This window comes from Lepeophtheirus salmonis, chromosome 5, assembly GCF_016086655.4.
Source record: "Lepeophtheirus salmonis chromosome 5, UVic_Lsal_1.4, whole genome shotgun sequence".
NCBI classification, from domain to species: domain Eukaryota; kingdom Metazoa; phylum Arthropoda; class Copepoda; order Siphonostomatoida; family Caligidae; genus Lepeophtheirus; species Lepeophtheirus salmonis.
The window spans coordinates 22,697,318-22,715,178 of record NC_052135.2 but is presented as its reverse complement, the minus strand read 5'-3'; the positions used below and the strand labels follow the sequence as shown (position 1 = coordinate 22,715,178).

Below are 17,861 nucleotides of genomic sequence, written 5' to 3'. Positions count from 1 at the left end.
GGAATTGCTTTTTGTTTATATCTATGTAATTGAGTGTGCCTCGAATATATCATTAAACACATTTTTAAGTAGATATTATATTATGTTTTGTGTTGTTTTTCCTTTAAAAAAGTTGTCAACAGCTTATTTTCAAGCATACTTAAAAATTAATGACAATAATAATTAATTTTCACTTTTTTAACACTCTAATAGGATTATGTTTTAATATTATTGTATTTTATTCTTATCTCTTTTCTTTCTTCTTTTTAAATTAAGGTTACCGTGATTTGCATTATAAGTATCTGTATGAGTTGTTCCTAATCACTTAATTACTTTCTTTCTGTGTGTGCTGTACCATTGAGGACAAAAACTTATTGATTCCCCTCTTGAGTAATCTCAGGAGCAAAAGACAGAAGAAAACGACGGATGATGGAGCCTTGCTAATTATACTAACGCATGACGCGGAGTAGGAGTGCGAGGAAATGGTTTTTACCTCTCCGCCTGGTTTGTCTCGTATCTGTATTTATTATTATATTTCAAACTTAGTTTCAATTTGGTTCCTAAGGTGTGCGTCATTATTACATACATTTATTTTTTGTGAGATTCAAATCCAAATCAAATTCATTTTTTTCCTCAACTCAGCAGAGATTCAAAATGCACCGAATGGGATCCTACTTTGATTCCTCCTGCATCGGACTCCCGAAAAAAGGAATTCTACTCTCATCTCCATCCGGCTCTAAATCTAGTAGCCATAATAGCAGTAGCAGTAGTACGAGTGGAAATGATCCCGGCAAGAACCGATCATCAAAAGGGATCAAAAGACCTATTTCCCGGCATTTAAAGTTTGAGAACGATGACATGACTCTTAATAAAAGACTCGCCTCTCTCACCATTGCTGACATGTCTCCTAAACTCGCGTACCAAAGAATTCTTCTACTCTATGATAAAGGAGATCATCGTGAGGCAGCATCCTTTATCCGTCGACTCTCTCTTCCCACATTCAGATCTCTCCTCTCAGATTTACCATTGGATTACTTTTTAGAATCCATGCCTCAAAGCCTTCCTCTCCTCGAGTCCATTTATTCCAAGATACACATTACAGGATCATCACAATTTAAAGAGGGGAAATTCTCACCAGAGATCATTGTGTGGCAAATCATCAAATTTTTTGCGGCACAAGATGAGTCAAGAGGAGACTTTTGTGGCCCCTGGGTCTCTACATGCAAACGCCTCCTCTCTGTTCTCCTCTCCACCCAACCCCGCATCAAAAGAGTTGTTCATGAGAGGAGAAAGGCCTTAACACGCGCTATTGAGGGGCTGGGCCAGCATGGTATGGTGGGTACATCAGATGAGTCTCTCATGAACCTTCATGATGCACTCAAAGTCCAATTTGAAAAGGTCCAAAAAACATACGGAGATGCTCTTGACAAACTGACCTCTTTATCCTTAGTACCAAAGAGTGGTTCCTCTTCTTCTACTTCCCCTCCAGTGGCACAGTCCCATCAGAGGCAGCTCTCTCTCAAAGCGCATGAGATTCAAGAGCGTCTCATCAAAAATAAGACACTACTGAATGTGGTAGAGCCTGCACTTGGAAATCATTCTCTCGAAGTCCTTCTTGGCATTCTCCAAAGAAGGATCGAGCTAGACAAAGAAGTTTTATTCCAATTCACGCAATTGAAAAAGGAACTTTTAAAGCTCTTAGGAAAGGGACGATCCCATAACCCAGGGGTGGCTCCCCTTCTCATGAAGTTTCAAAGAGGATGCCAGCAAGTAAGTAAACGGAATATTTTCTTTATTATTTTGTTAATAGGATCGGGGAGGGGGAGATTTCAACATCACCATGCCTCTTTTTCACGAGCTTATTAATAATGAGAAATTAATAGTTTTCCTCAATATCGTGAATACTCAAAAATCTGACACATTCGGTGTGAGATGGAAAAAAATATATATACATTAAAATACATTTACGGTGCCGGGAAATGATGTAATTATGAAGTTAGAGGGGGGTAGGAGACGGGGTTTTTCTTTTGTTGGGGAAAGTTTTATTATTTTTTTTTGTTATGGTTATTTATTTATTATCCGCTTTCTCCCCCAAAACCAAAACTCCTTGTTGAGGGAGAAACATGCCTATTGATTGACAGACAGAAGCCCAGGAGTGCTTACCTACCTATTTGTCAAGTGACCGGTTTGTCTCTTTCTTTCAACACATCATTGTAAAACAGTCAGTACATTCATTGTTTGTAGAATGAAGATCATATATTATGTTGTTTTCAAGGTTCTTTTATAAATAAAAATACTTCTTCTTTTTCTAATAACAATAATGCTAGAGGTCACAAAAAAGGTCATCATCGTCAGCAGGTATTATTATTATTCCTTCTTTATCTCCAAAAATACCTAATGCTAATTATAATCATTTTTGATATTGTCTCTAAAATATATTTATGGATTAAAATATGAGTAAGCTACTGTGTAATTGGTTCTACATATTATTGAGTATCTTACTTAGAACGTCTTACAGAAAGAAGAAAGGATGAAATGAACTTAGGCTTCATTAAGCAACATGAGTTAATCATTTGGAATGATTTCTTAAATGTCTCTTAGTTTTCTGTACGTAATATGTGCCCCCTTCAATGCAATTACAAATGCACATAGATCACCAATGGCTCCACTTCTTCACTTTTGGAATCTCAAGAAGCCAATAAATGGCTTCTTTACGTCCATATAAAAACAATCTTGAACAAAAATCAGGGAAAGGGGATACTCTTAATTTATTTTTATATTTTATAACTATATCAATACTTCATAGACATATTTGAGTGAATTATAAACTTTTTATTTGAATTTTTTGGGATGAGTTCAGGTACTCCAGTAATTTAACTATAGTTTAAAACCTTTATTTGATTAAAGAGACTTACTTATATTGGCCCTGATATGGCCTTTCAAATGAAATCTGTCAATTTTTTTATTCTTTTGAAGATAAATTTTGGCTTCTTTAAGTGTAATTTACGACACACCCAAAGGGTTAATGATAATAATTTGTTGCTAGATATTCAATATGATCTCTCAAATACTTCAAGCGTAATTCTGGCTCAATTTTGAGAAAAATCATTCTTCATTACTTTTGTGTTGACGGGCCGAAAATTAGTTTGTTATATTTTAAGGTTACGAGTAGTGTTGAAACTCGGTCTGAGATCAATTTTTTTCAGTTTCAAGTGATTTTGTTCGACCAATTTGTACCCAGAAAAAAAATATCTTTCCGTTTCAATTTTTGTGGGACCTATCAAGACTGAGTTTGATTAAATTTTACTACAAGACCGGTCGATACGGAAGTTGGACCGAATTAGTTCTGTTTAACAAAATTATAACGGTTTTGATTGCCAAATAAGAGGACATGTGCTGATCAGTGACGGTTCAATATTTAAACATTAATAATGTTTAAGAATACCTAAAATATTTGTTTATTTTGAATCCTGATTATTTTGTATACATGTTCTAATTGATTTTGGTCTTTCCTTATTTTTAAAATATGTCTTGTATTTTAAATCGCATGAAAATAAACTTAAACCACAAAAAACCAAACATGTCATGAATTTGATATTCATGGCCTCCAGACAGTTAAAGAGAGGTTACCTCCGGAAAGATTTGTATCACTCTTATTGACCATTTTAATTTTCAATTATTGATACGTACACCTAGTCATTTTCATATTATTTCTTTTTGAGGGTGAGTGAGAGAGATCCGTTAGTTCTCGGTTCTCTAGGTTAATGGTGTTGTTCCTAAATATATGAGGACGGATTCATTTCCCGTTCTGAGAAGAGTAGTATTAATATAGTAATTAGTGATAGTAAGTATATGTACGTATGTAGGAAGAGAAGATGTTGTGGTTTTTGCTAAGAAATGTCAAACCGTTTGTAAACTTGTTTTTTCCTTTAAGTAGGAGTCATCCTCATCTATCGATCCATCTTTTGTTCTTTCGTTCGTTCTTATTGGTAGGTAGTGTACAAGTACATGCTCAATATCTTCATATGTGAGTACCTTCTTTTTGTAACTTTTTTTTTACTCTTTTATGATGGAACAACGAAACGAAACAAAAATTAAGTAACTTTATTGTTATTTAATGATGGTGCGTGCAGTAATTAAGATGTGTACTCATGTACGTATAGCTGTACTCTTGTGTACACATCTCTATTTGTACATAATTTGTACCTATCATTCATCCCTTTCATTGGATAGGCATGACCCTCAAAATGCTTGAATGCAAATATAACTCTCACACGTAAAATATGTAATTGGAAGAAAAATTAGATATTATAATATATATTTCAACCTTTCCAAAAAAAATTATATTTAATATTTTGTAAACCACAAATAATAACCTGCTATTCCACTTCTAAGTATCCGAGAAAATTCTTAGAAATTTGGATATTTGCTCCGATACTTTATGAGATGCAATCAGAAAAAGGAGGGAACGAAGAAAAAAAATTTTGATCAATCTTTATTTCCCGTGAGTGCACAATTGGATGAAAAAATGCATTTGTTATGACTAACGAGTATGCATTTCTTTAAAAGAGTGCAACACTACGTTTGCCTCTCTGGCCATTACATTAGGTAAAAAATCCTAAATAAGATTTATTCATTACTAAGGCTTGTCAAGATTAACTTCCATAATAATTGCTATTATTTCTTAAACGGTCATCTTGCTAACATTACTAAATCGGAATCAAATTGATGTATCCGTAATTAATAACTTAAATATTATTGATTTAATACACTTGTCCCACAATTTAGCATTTATTATTATTATTAAGTAAAATATGAGCCAACCAATTGTGACTATATAAGACAAATGCTTTAAAGGATACCGTTTTTTTAATCATTTGTAAAATATCGGATTGGAAAATAGTTTTAAATCACATTGGATCATATTTTTTTTTATTAACCCGGGTCACAAAATCCACTATTGTTGAGGGTTGGGCTAATTTAAAATGAGGTCCAGACCGATTTTATAAATGAACTGCTGTTGACGTCATGTATCTTTCCAAATTGTGAACATCAGTGCAATATCGTCATATGAATTAGAAAGTGAAAACTTGGTTCATGATCTGAGACCGCGATTTTTATCAAAATATTGGTCCAAATTGGTATAGAAGAAAATCACTTAAGACTGAAGGCAAAAAATAAAAAAATTGGTCTCAAACACATTTTCAACACACGTATCCACGTGTTCAAACTTTTCTTCTTTCTTCTATAATCACGTAATTATATCACGTCCAAGGGTTACCCATTTTTCCTATTTATATAAAGAAAGGACCTCCCAGAGAGCTCTGACTTTTTAAAAAGAGATAAAGTGGTTTGTTCAAAATGTCTTAAAAGTATGTGCTCACAATATACATACACATATATATATATATTATACATAAATATGTAATACAATGGGATTAGGTTCATCATAAATTAAGTTTATGATCATACATATATATATATATGATTTTAAAAAAATCGAGAAAAATAACAATTTTATATCTTTATAAGTAGAGACCCCAAGATTTCACTTCTCACGTACAAGTGATCCCCTAATCATGGAATAACAATCAAATGAAAAAATGGGAATAAATTAATTCAGTACCTTAAATTTAATATTCTTAATTAGTTACCGTTAGATGGCTCTTCTTTCATGAATATATATAGAGTAAGAAATTCAAAAAGGAAATTAATTACAATTGTTCAAAGAAATCTTTCTAAATACTTTTTTTAATTGGAAAATCGATATTTTGAGTAGTTTTGAACTATATATCTAAGGATTGCCTTCTTCCCCCATCTCATCTGCTCATTGTTCGTTTTTGATTACTCTGAAGGGTGTACTTAGATATGTTACTATGTACATAATTACGGAGTCTTTTTATATATACATATGTATGAATGATGATTAGGTACAGGGATGCGTATTGCGCATGCGCAGGATTCTGATTATAAATAAACGATTCTCTTTCTTTTTGAATTTTAAGACTTTGTTATAATTTACATACTTATATTATGTGTATTATACATACATCTATTCAAATGTTAACACCACTAAATGTTGTTATTGTTGTTTAATTTAAGGAGAAGTACTTTTTATAAATAAATGAAAACGCGGAAATTAAAACAAGGGGTTACGACCCATTATAATCAATACTACTCCAATCTCCAACTCATTGTCAACTGTAACTAAATGCTTTGTATTTATTTTACAGGTCCTGGATTTGATGAAAGAAGTTTCCGAGGAGGAAGAGTATGAGACCTCTACCTCGGACTATAGCGGATATCATTCGGATTCGGACTCTGCCATCATGATGTCAGGGAATTCCCCTTTTGTCTCAAAAAGTGCTCGCTACAACTTTTTGTCTCGTTCAGGTATGTTCCTTTTTATCTATTTATTGTATAATCTGTAGTATAACATATTAGTATTAGAAATCTGCGACCTACAGGAAACAGCTTCGTCATTGAGAATCCTCGAAGCACTGTTGCTCCTCTCTGTCTTTTTGTTTAAATTTTCCTATTATTAATTCTAAAAAAAAAACAGTTTCATTGTGTTGAGATTACTACTCTAACTTTCCAATCAGGGTGGGAAAGTGGACTTCTCTTTGTCTTAAAGACTGGATCTAAATACATTATTAGGGTTGTAAATCGTAAGCATTTTTGGTATATAAAAAAAAGTAAAAAAGTTAACATGAGTATTTTGAAGATAGCTTTTTAGGAGGAGAGTAGCTTAGCTATATTTACATTCCATTATATTAGCTACAAGCAGCTATGAGAGGAAATTAATAAAAACAAGTACCACTACGTATCAAGCAAAGGCATAAATATAAATTACTCAGTTTTCGATCCTCAATTCTACTCTGAGTCCAACAGAACTTACACTCATAGCCCCCTCCAGAAATTGCTTAGGATTGACAGCCCTATACATTATGTTACATGTATGACGAAGTAAGCACAAACATAATACAGTAAAAACCTTGAACTCGACACTAATTCGTTACAGAAAGAGCGTCGGGAATTCGGATTCTGGATTCATTCACCCGGGGCCAATAATCATTACAGAAAACAAATTAATCCGTTCTCAAAGATCCTGTCTTTATATACAGAAAATTCAAAGAAATATGATCAGAGTTGAATACTATATGAAAAACATAAATGAAACAGTAGATGCAAGAAGTACAATAATCTTTTTGTAAGGACAATTCCATTCCATGAAAGCATATAGTAGTTCCATTTATGTAAACTGTATTTTATTTTTGACAAAAGTCACGTCACTCACTATTTAGAAGTTTTGTTTGAGGTCAGAGCAAAATTTTCTTTCCATTTGGTTTCGAATTTCTAAAATATCAAGTACTAGGGTTACACTGTATCATATATTTTTAGTTGAATTAGGAAGTTGTAAATTTATTGTTATAAAAAAAGAATCGATGGCCATGGGATCAATTTTTGTACGAGTTAACTTTTATCCCTGCTAGTGATGCGTAGGGTACCATGAATATACATAGCCTTCTCATGTGACGTTACACAACCTTATTTCTATAATTTAGATAAAAATTAACTTTTACAATATAAATATTCAGATATTTTTCTTTAATTATCCTACGTTAAGGTCTATAACCAATCCTGAAACCTCAATGAATTTGTACTTTTAAATGAGTATTAAGAAGGTTAATTCGGTGCAGAGGGGAAGATCAGGGGTGTCTGAAAGGTGGTATCTTGAGAGGGGCATAGTCTTATTGAAACAGGAACATGCCACCATTGGCCTCATGATAATGATTCACTTTGTCTCTAAGGATACGTATTTTGTAAAGGCGGTATGACTTCATCCTGAGGTTATTTTTTATGGTAGAAAGTTACACAGCTTACTTGGTGCTTTTTGGCAAAGCATTAATCGGTGTCCCAGGAGATGCTTTCATGAACCGTTTCAGGCCTACAAAGAATCTGGGAGTGTGTTTCTTATTACTTCATGACTGGTAGGGGTTTCTCTTAAATAACATATATATATCTTATACTCCAGCGGTTGTAGACGTCGTGCTCTTTGAATAAACGAATATCTTCTTGATGTACGCTGGGCTGTGTTCTGTAGAAGCCAATTCGATGATGGACTTCCCTTTGTTCTCCTCTATTGTAAATACTTGTTTTGAATTAAAAGTTGTGGAATTAACTTAAAGCTAAAGTTCAACCTCTCACTTTAAAATTAAAATAACCGAGTTAAATGCTTTCCTTACTGTTCAGGATGTAGTTAAAGAGATGCCCTGGATTTACTTGAACAACCATGTATAGATTCCATTCTAAATTTTAATAAATTCACGACTCTAGAAAGCAGAAATTCCGTGAAATATCAATTTATAAATGACTATTTATTCCTTAATTGAAAGACTATATGCATATTTTTTTTTTTTTTGCAAGGAGAAGGGCTTTTTTTTTCTTACTCGATCCTCAAGTTCTAACTTATTTTTTTTGAGGAAAAAAAATCTAATTATCATCGTTTGACTCCTTTTTAAAAAATTATATCCATTCATCATCAACATCATTTATTAAGGCTTCCTTTCGAGAATGATCGATCGATATACATATTGTCTACTACAAAATATATGAAGACTGTTCGTATAAATATGTTTAAAAAAAAATTAAATGAGTCTTGAACCATTTTAAATATCCTTTTTTTGTAAAGAAAAGGGCAAATCGTTCAAGAAACGTAACAATGCCTACATTTAACCTGTAGTACTATGTAAGAAGTACGGTGAGACTCTTAAGAAAAAAGAATCCGTATTCTTGAAGGGGGAAAAAAGGAGGGAAGAATATTATTTTCTCATTGAAGTCATATATTTCAATCTTTACAGTTAATTAAATTCTATTTAAGATAAAGGTATAAGAAGTAAAGGTAATAATTTCCTTCCCTTCTTCCGTTTTAAACTATATTGTATTGTGTAGATATATTTATGTCAAATTCATGTCTTTTGTAGACAAATCATCATGTGCAATGCAATGTCTTAATCAATCTTCAAAACGTTTTTCAAGGATGATGTCGAAATTTACTCTCTTTTGATGGCAAATAACGATTATTATACATATATATGGTACATGGTGCAAAGATAAATAAACTAAATTTCAGCTGTTAACAAGCAGGGATATAGCACGGAATTAAATCACTTGCATGAAAATGTACCCTACATTTTGTTTTCAGCTGTCGATGCTTCCATTTCTTTTGCCCTAATCAGTGTACTGGACGTTGATTGGTTGAATTAGTATGGGTTAAGATGTAAACAATATTAAATAATTATAGAATAATAACTATATAGCAGTTGGAATAATTGACTGATCACCAACTGATTTTGGACCATTATCTGGTTTATTTTTTCTACAAAAGTTTGCATTATACAATAAAGGTAACGACCTGCCATACGGCTCGCTTTTTTAAATAAACAAAGGTGTAATGTATTTTCCTTTCGGCTGTTTTCATTCATTTTCATAAGTTGACTCTTGTAAAGAAAAAGAAAAAAAAATCTTTCTACATGCTACTATGATTAATTCAGCTGACTCTACATATAATGAACTAAAATAAGGTATTACATAGGATTTTTATTTTTATATTCATTTACATCAATCAAGAAACTTAGTATAGAATTTGTGTCATTGATACTTATTTTGATAAAATTATTAATTCAATGTATGTAATAACTAATAACTATTCTCCAAATAATAATTGACAGTTGGCAATAATAAAAATACAGAATACTAGCTAACCTTATGATTTTAAAGATTTTTCCTTTTGACAATTGAGGTTGAGAGTGGATAAAAAAGCTTGTCGTGGTAGTAAAGAAGGTACAGAGAAAGAAAAGAGTTTAAAAAGAGAAGACGGTCAATGAGTTAATGATCTCGCTATGAAGTTAATTTATTTGGGATATTGTTTTGGCCAATCATTTAATCAATTCAATTAATGTAGCAGACGCAGATAAAACAATGAGTTGAAATTTTAAACTGCCATAAAAAATACCTTGTCGTCTCTTAATATTTCTTACTTTATGTATGGACGTAGGAGGTCAGGGTATGCAGGGGGGTAATTGCCCTCCCATTTTGGCAATTCATTTGTTTTCACATAGCCCTATCTATGGGGATACCAAAACTTTATTGTCCATTTTGTTTTATTACGAACATGCTGTCATTATTATTATTATTACTATTTTAGAATATTTTATAATTCTAAACTACAGTACTACATGTTAGGACACTCGTGTCTCAAGGTATTTGAGACACGAGTGTCCTAACATACAAGGTTTTTTGGAGGTGAGGTGGGTTTCAAGCAAAAATTGAGTTATGGGCTCCGTCTGGGAACAAATGGAACTCGTTTGACAAGGTATTACTTAGTCTAAAAACTAGCAAAAAGTGAAATTAATTGAGTCTGATAAAAAATATGACTTCTATAAAAAAGAGTCACATTCAAAATATTTCTTATATAAATAAAAAAAGTGCAATCTCGATCAAACAAATTTTTTTCTTGAACGCGAGAAAAAAATCCTTTACACAATTTCGTAAAGCAACTGTTATTAATATTAGGGCAAAAAGTTATCCTTTTAAAATTTTTCCTCTCCTTAGTCTATGACATGATAAATACCTACGTACCAAGGATTCCTTCTCAAAAAACCAATAACAAATACAATTTGTGAAAAATGATTGTAATTAAAAGCAGCAGCAAAAAAAACAAAAAACAATTACATATTGTAACGAAGAGAAAAAAAGTGAATTGATATATTTTGTCTTATTCTTTTTCGTTAAATAAAAAATTACGATCATTAGCATCAAGTCTATATTTTTTATTATTACTTTTTGCCAATAACTTAGAAATTTAGTTAATAACAAAGCCCTTGAACCAAGACACACACATACACCTTCTTCAAATGAATTGTGCGGTTAAGTTATTATGTATGGGTGACAATTTCGACAGAATTTTTAATTTTACAAATGACTTTAAAGAAGGGCAAAAGAAAAAAATTGAAAGAATAACTCTTTATTTTAGAAAATATAAATTGAAATAAATGTCTGTAGAAAATTTGGACAGTCATTTTCCTTTAGAAATGACGATAACGGGGTTTTTTTTTCTCAATGAAGACACATGTTTTTTAAAATAATGGATATTTCAAAATTGTGACAAACTCGACAACCATTTTTATAGTGAGGAACGAGAGAAAGGTAGCTTGGCTGTGACTAGGATTGATTAAAGTTTGTGTTTTTTTCTATAAATGACAAATATGACAATGAACTTTTTTTTGAAAAAATTTTGGATTAAAATATTTGATAAGGTACAAATTGAATTTTTTTTTCAAGAATAAAATTAACATTTCCCCTTCCCTTTTATTCCCGGTAGTAATATGCCTATATATTCCTTATGCCACGAACTCCAAAAAGTCAATTAAAACTAAGAAGGAATGAAAGCCTCTACAAGTGATTATTAGGGTTTTTTAGAGAAGCTCCTGGGGTTCAAAGAAGCCTCATGAGAGAGGAATAGGTAGAGAGAAATTATATTGGTCGTGACAATGATGTTATTTGTATGTATCATTTAAAAGAAGTTGGATCTTTTCAAAGGATATAGGAGTATGTTATAAAAATGTTTTAAGTTTTTAAATAAGTTGTTCCTACGTACGTGTAATGAAGGGGTCCCCTCTGTGCGTAATTATTGATCTAGCTAGCTAGAAGCAGCATGAATGGGTCACTCCATCTATGTGGACCCCTAGGGAGGATAAGGATAAATTCATGTAATGGATAATTATACATTACATATCTACGTATGTGTACAAGTGTTGAAGAATTAGGGAGTTATTAAAATGCCTCAACGCAAGGAGTGAGGAATTCCTTATTGGATTGGATAGAATTGTACCAGTTGAGGTAAATACTGAGTCTCCACCTTGTGGGGTCTACATATTATCAACATAATTTCTCTCACCATTGTAGGTAATTCTATGAACCAACGATTCCATGATGATTATGAATACATTTTAATAACCATAGAGCATTTTTGTCATCATGGCTATTTCTAAATAGAAAACGCATCACAAAAGAACGTTGTCAGTGTTTCATGTTGGCAAAGTAGGAATAATCTATATTTTAGGGTTGGTTTTTGGTTAAGTCTGGAATAACTTGTTTAGTAAAAAGCTAATTCCGTCTTTATCGATTCCACAAAAAAATCAGTCCTGATCTGTCTTATTTAAAATTGGGTATAGACCGATTTCATTTGAAGGTTAATTATTGACGTCGCCACGTTATATTTTAAAATTAAGAAAAACGGTACAATAACGTCGTACAAAGTTTATAGTGTAATTCTGTGAGAACAATTCATATAATTTGGTAAGAGACACATAGGTAGATTTTGTCACGGATTGGTTGGGACAAACTCTTTATAGAAGAAATGGGTTAGTTGTAGGACTTATAGCATTAATTAAAATTGTTTATTTATCTATAGAAAAATATGCATTTAAATTTTCATTTTTAAAAATGTACATATATATGTATATATATTTTAAAAATAAATAAAATCTAAACTTTATAATGAGAAGTAAATTTTGATTTGAAAACGATGGAATTTGGGTTCACGGTCTAAGATTGTTGCTTCGACCCAACTATAGGTCCGAATCCATCTAAAAAAAAAATCAACAAGGATCGAACCGCTGAAAAAACTAGCCACAACACTATTATTTTTCATAAGACATAAAAGTAGGTAGGTACATCCTACATATTACATATTATGTATATAGGTACATCCGTGCAGGGCTAATAATCACTCAAAAGAAATTTAGTCATCCGTATCTCCACCACTCTACCTAATCTATGTGTATGCATGAAATGCAAATGTTCTTCTGTCTCTTCGTCATGTCTCAAGAGAAGGAGTGAGATAATGTTTAAAGCAACTTACAAACATATCAATATATATATATATATTATTAAATATGATTTATTTCTATAGATCTTTAATGGATCTATAGAAATAAATGAATTTTTATAGGCACATCTATGTATTTGTATGTGGAGAGATAAAAATATTATTTGATAGCATGAGTCGTATATTTTAAAAGACGAAGAAGAATTCATGTCAAGTGTCAAAAGAAATCCATTCTTTGCTCTAACTAAAGAAAAGAATGGATAAAACAATTTAAAGAGCCTTATGTAATTCTTCCTCATCCTTGTCAATGATGAGATAATTACTTTCATGTGTGTACATTGTATATACATACATAAAGATCATTTCTTACTTTATCCATGAAAATGATCTGGTCGTTTGTATCATCATCATCTAACCACATCTTGTTACGCTAAAATTATGCAATGTCTTCCATCCATGTACAAAGGTCACTCATGTCTTTATTTTCTTCTTTCTCCATAGGTCGTTATGCGCAACGAACCGAAGCCTCAAGTAGTAAAGAGTCACCAAGTCAAAGTAGCTCAGGTATTAGCTCTGGATCCTCCTCACATCACGATTCTGATAGCAACGATGAGGCAGCTCAAAGAGCCCTCTCCGGTAAAGTCGTTGTTCCTCCAACGATTGTGAGCATTGTCTGTAATGAAACCACTCGAAGTACTCGGAAGTTTAAAAAGGAGCCTCTCTCTAAGGCTGGAGAAGTCAAGATCCTTCGAAGATCTTCTTCTTCCAATAACTGTCGGAAATGTGAGAAGAATGAGCGTGAGGATTACGATGAAGAAGAGGATGACGTCGATGCTGAGGCTCTACGAAAAGAGGCGGCCCGACTCCGGCTGGAGTTGGAAAAGACGAAAAAGACACTTTCTGTCATGCAGGAACGTCAATGGTGAGTGTGATTTTTTGCTATATAACTTTACTTTATTACTTTTATTTATGCTATGGAAATAGTCATCGTTCCTGTACAGAAGTTCGAGATACTGAGACTCCTGTCAATACGTATCTCCCTCTGAATCCATCTCCTACACTTTCCTCCTCCTCTTCCATCTCAGTTTCCTCTTCATCGTCTCGACATTCCTACGATCCTGAAGATCATCGAGCCGTCATTCTTGTACGGAAATATTCAGACCTCTTCTCAACTCACCGGATCCAAACCCTTGACTCTTTAAACAGTCTCAAAGAACTTCATAGCGCAGAAGAACTCAAAAACAAACTGTTATTTTCAGTCGTTGTGGTGAGTCATTTAAAGCTAGAAATTAAAGTTGGGCACATTTTAAATTTTTCCCTTCTTAAACATAAAGCTCTCCTTCCGATCCGCCCTCTCCTACTTGGATCGTATAAGAGAGAATGTACGAAAAATTCTTCAACTTCCAACTCCAAACGTTTCCATGACGAATCAGGTCGTTCTAGAAATGGAATATGCCGTCCAAACCTATTTACGCAAATCCCACAATACGTACGATCTTGGGAAATCACTTGAGGTAAGGACATACATACATTGTGGATATATTAACTAATCTAAATTAAATAACTCTTTTGCTGTAGGACGTATCTGCACAGATATGGGCCACTCTCTACGACTACCCTTGTCTGAAGGGATCAAAAGGCTTACAAAGCTACATCGAGTCCTGCATACGCGTATCATGGGGACTTGTGAATCAGGTAATGACATATTTCCAGATTTTAAATTCTTTTTTTTTTTAAAGAAGTGGTCATTTGAGAGTAAATACATTTTCTTCAAGTTTGTACATATGCATATATGTAGACTGTAGAATAACCTTATGACGCTAATTTATGCGTATTAGTTAGCAGATGTCCAGGAACAACTGCATTCACGAGCTCTTATTAAAGCTCATTATTGCATCATTAGAAATTGGTTCTTAGAATCACCTTTCATATCATGTTGGTAATCTCTTTTACACCAACCTTTGTACATAATATGTAGAAACAAGATTGTCTACAGTGGTTGTATCCTTTTTGTCTGTAGTATGAAATAATGTATGAGTGCGCAGGTTCTTGCTTATTTCAAGTACTTAAAATGTGTTGTTAACCTCAAGTTCAATTACTTTTTAATTATCGTTATTACTATGATATTTCGTCAAATAACGGAAAAAATAAATATATCAAAGAATCCGTAATGTCTTATCTCTACTCTTACATCAGTTAATAGTAAGGGAGACCGAGGACAGTTATAACACGTTGCTTTTGACCCAAAAAACCCGGAGATGAATTGAATTACAATAGCCAAATTTTATCACAGCATACATTATTATGTTTAATATTTTTTGAATGTATTTAATGGTTATAGTAGTCAATATCCCCCATCCCTTCAAATTGCACTTTTTTGTGGCTTGACAAATGTTGCAACTACCCCCGTAGCGAATTTGAATTATGAATTTAAAAAAAAATAGACTACATACGTCTAAATAAATTATTTGACTCTTCATGATGTTGAATTATTAAATTCAAATTATTATAGGAAATTAAGATACAATAAGATTTTTATTATAAATATCTCATCAGTATTATAAATTGGAGTAATTTACTCTCAAAAACTTACTCGGAACCTTGTTTTGGGTATAAAAAACTTGTTTGATGCTAATTATAGTTATATAAAGTAACTAGTAAGAATAAAAAAACGTGAGGCAAATTGGAGGAATTGTTGCAACTGTTCCCTTTGTACTGAGCATTACAATATCTCAATTTTCTCCTCACTGAGTGAGTTTTGAATTGTGATAACATTATATCACCTAATAACAAAGGGATCAATGATTCAGATGATATAATCTACAGGAAATACAATGAAAAACTGAAGGCATTATTATAAAGAAAAAACTACTTGCTCCCCCCAAAAAACAGTTTTTTCCAATATCTCAAAGAAACATTTACAAAAATTATTGATTTTTTTCTCTATAATAATTCACATTATAGCATGCAATTGTGATATAAATTTTACGGTTATAGCTTCTTCGATATTCCCAGTCTCCCTTACTTAAATAGATAGATACACACACACAAAGAGACGTGATTCCATTTCTTAATAGCTCCATTTTTGTCTTCCCCTTTTTCTTTTTCCTCTGATTCTCATGTGAATCTCACATGATCTATCTCATTCCATTGATGTATGTAGATAATATATTCATTCTTCTTCTGTCTCTAAACAATTATAAAAAATGAAACACAAAATGAAAATTGTTGCATCAGAATTTTTTTTCACTTTTACTCCCTTTCTTTTTCCAGATTCCAAAATATGATATAGACTATGAGGATCGAGTATTTTGTTCGGATCTTCACGTTCGGCATCATACCTCTTCATCACATGAGGAAACTATTAAAACGTACCTTTGGCCAGCTCTTCGCGAAGGCAAAAATGGTCCCTGCGTCTTTAAAGCCGTTGTTATTACTTAATTATGTTATGCAAAAATAATTATTATCAACTATATAGTGCGTCTATTTTTTCTATTCAACTTTTTAAATACTACATAATATAATGTTTTACACAGTATGTAACTATTTACGTCTAAAAGATACAAATATATACCAACCCATTTTAGAATTATCTTTGATGCTCTACACAAATCCAGTTTTAGGGGCATGAGGAGATTTCTGCCAGACCTTAATCTTGATGAGATCCCCAAACTAGATAGATTAAAAAAAAAAAAATATGTATAAAGAAAAGAAAAGGGTATTAACAAATTGACTTTAAACAAAAAAAGTACTTTTGTGACCCGTCACCACAAAAGAAAGCTAGAATGATTTTTATCTCATTGACTGTAGATTACATTTCCATTTTTATAACAATTATTATAAATTTATATCAACAAATTTTTCTTATTAGCCTGTAATATATACTTTAATTAGCCAAAATTAATCGTTCAATAAACAAACGAGAAATTGAAGGAAATTATATTAGGGGCAATATGTGTATGTTAAATCAAATAAAAGATAAAAGCTATATTTAAACTTCTTAGGTACCTATACTCATTCAAGAAATTTGAATACAATGTCTATAATTGACTCAAATATGTCAACGGAATATTGGGTTCCATGTATATATGGAGTTAAAAAATATATTGGGATTTTCTATTTTTCTTAATAAATTATAATATTTATATCTAAATAATTAAATGCCATATGATAAAATGTACATTTAATTTGTTAAAAATACTTTTTTCGAAAATAATATCTTGATTCAAAATAACTCAAATTATTTTTAAAACTTTTTTAAATTTTTATAACAAAATCAAATTTTTATATAGAAAAAAAAGAAATCACACATTTACCTATATGCTAAAACCAGGTTAGTTTTGTCCTCTTTTTTTTATGAAGAAAAAAGAAATAGAGTGATTATTGTAATTTTTAGTACACTCATGTCGTCAAAGGTATCAAATTCTTTGAAAATATAATTCAAATATAAGATTTTTATGTAAATAAACTTGAATAAAATAACTGCTTTTGCAGGTGATGTGGAAGTCATGCAGGTGGTTTAATTTGTTTTTAAAAGAAACTAAACTGACCCATAATTACAGAATATATTAAAATAAATCTTTATTGAATGTATGTATGTAAATTACTAAAATTGCAATAATTATGTATACCTTTTAGTGTTGAGACTCGATCTTAGACTGATTTTTTTAAATCCAAACGTAGGATGAATTTGATACCATATTTGGAATTAAGGGATCAAATTCTATTAAAATGTTTATATTTTGTGTTTGTGCAACAAAAAAGTGTAATTCTTTCGGAAAATGTTATTTGCTACGTTCCTCATCATATGTTGGCAATCCCTGGTAGAGACTCTACCATGAAAAAATAATTCCAAGTTGAGTTCTAAGTATAACAAAGACATTTTAAAAACGTTTTTGGAATCTTTCAAAATACGGCTTTGAAATATATTATAATCATGTATCCTCATCAAGGATAGGAAGCGCTTAATAGTTTTCAATCTTTTAAAATA

General features: G+C 31.8%; 1 protein-coding gene across 1 annotated transcript; it reads left to right on the top strand.

Moving 5' to 3' along the window:
- Positions 1–507: 507 nt before the first annotated feature.
- Positions 508–16,460, top strand: LOC121118041 (uncharacterized). Its single transcript, XM_040712580.2, has 7 exons — positions 508–1,749; positions 6,213–6,372; positions 13,373–13,793; positions 13,856–14,138; positions 14,206–14,385; positions 14,450–14,566; positions 16,145–16,460. The coding sequence occupies exons 1-7, from the start codon at positions 634–636 to the stop codon at positions 16,310–16,312; spliced, it is 2,445 nt and encodes an 814-aa protein (XP_040568514.1). The 5' UTR covers positions 508–633; the 3' UTR covers positions 16,313–16,460.
- The last annotated feature ends 1,401 nt before the right edge of the window (positions 16,461–17,861 follow it).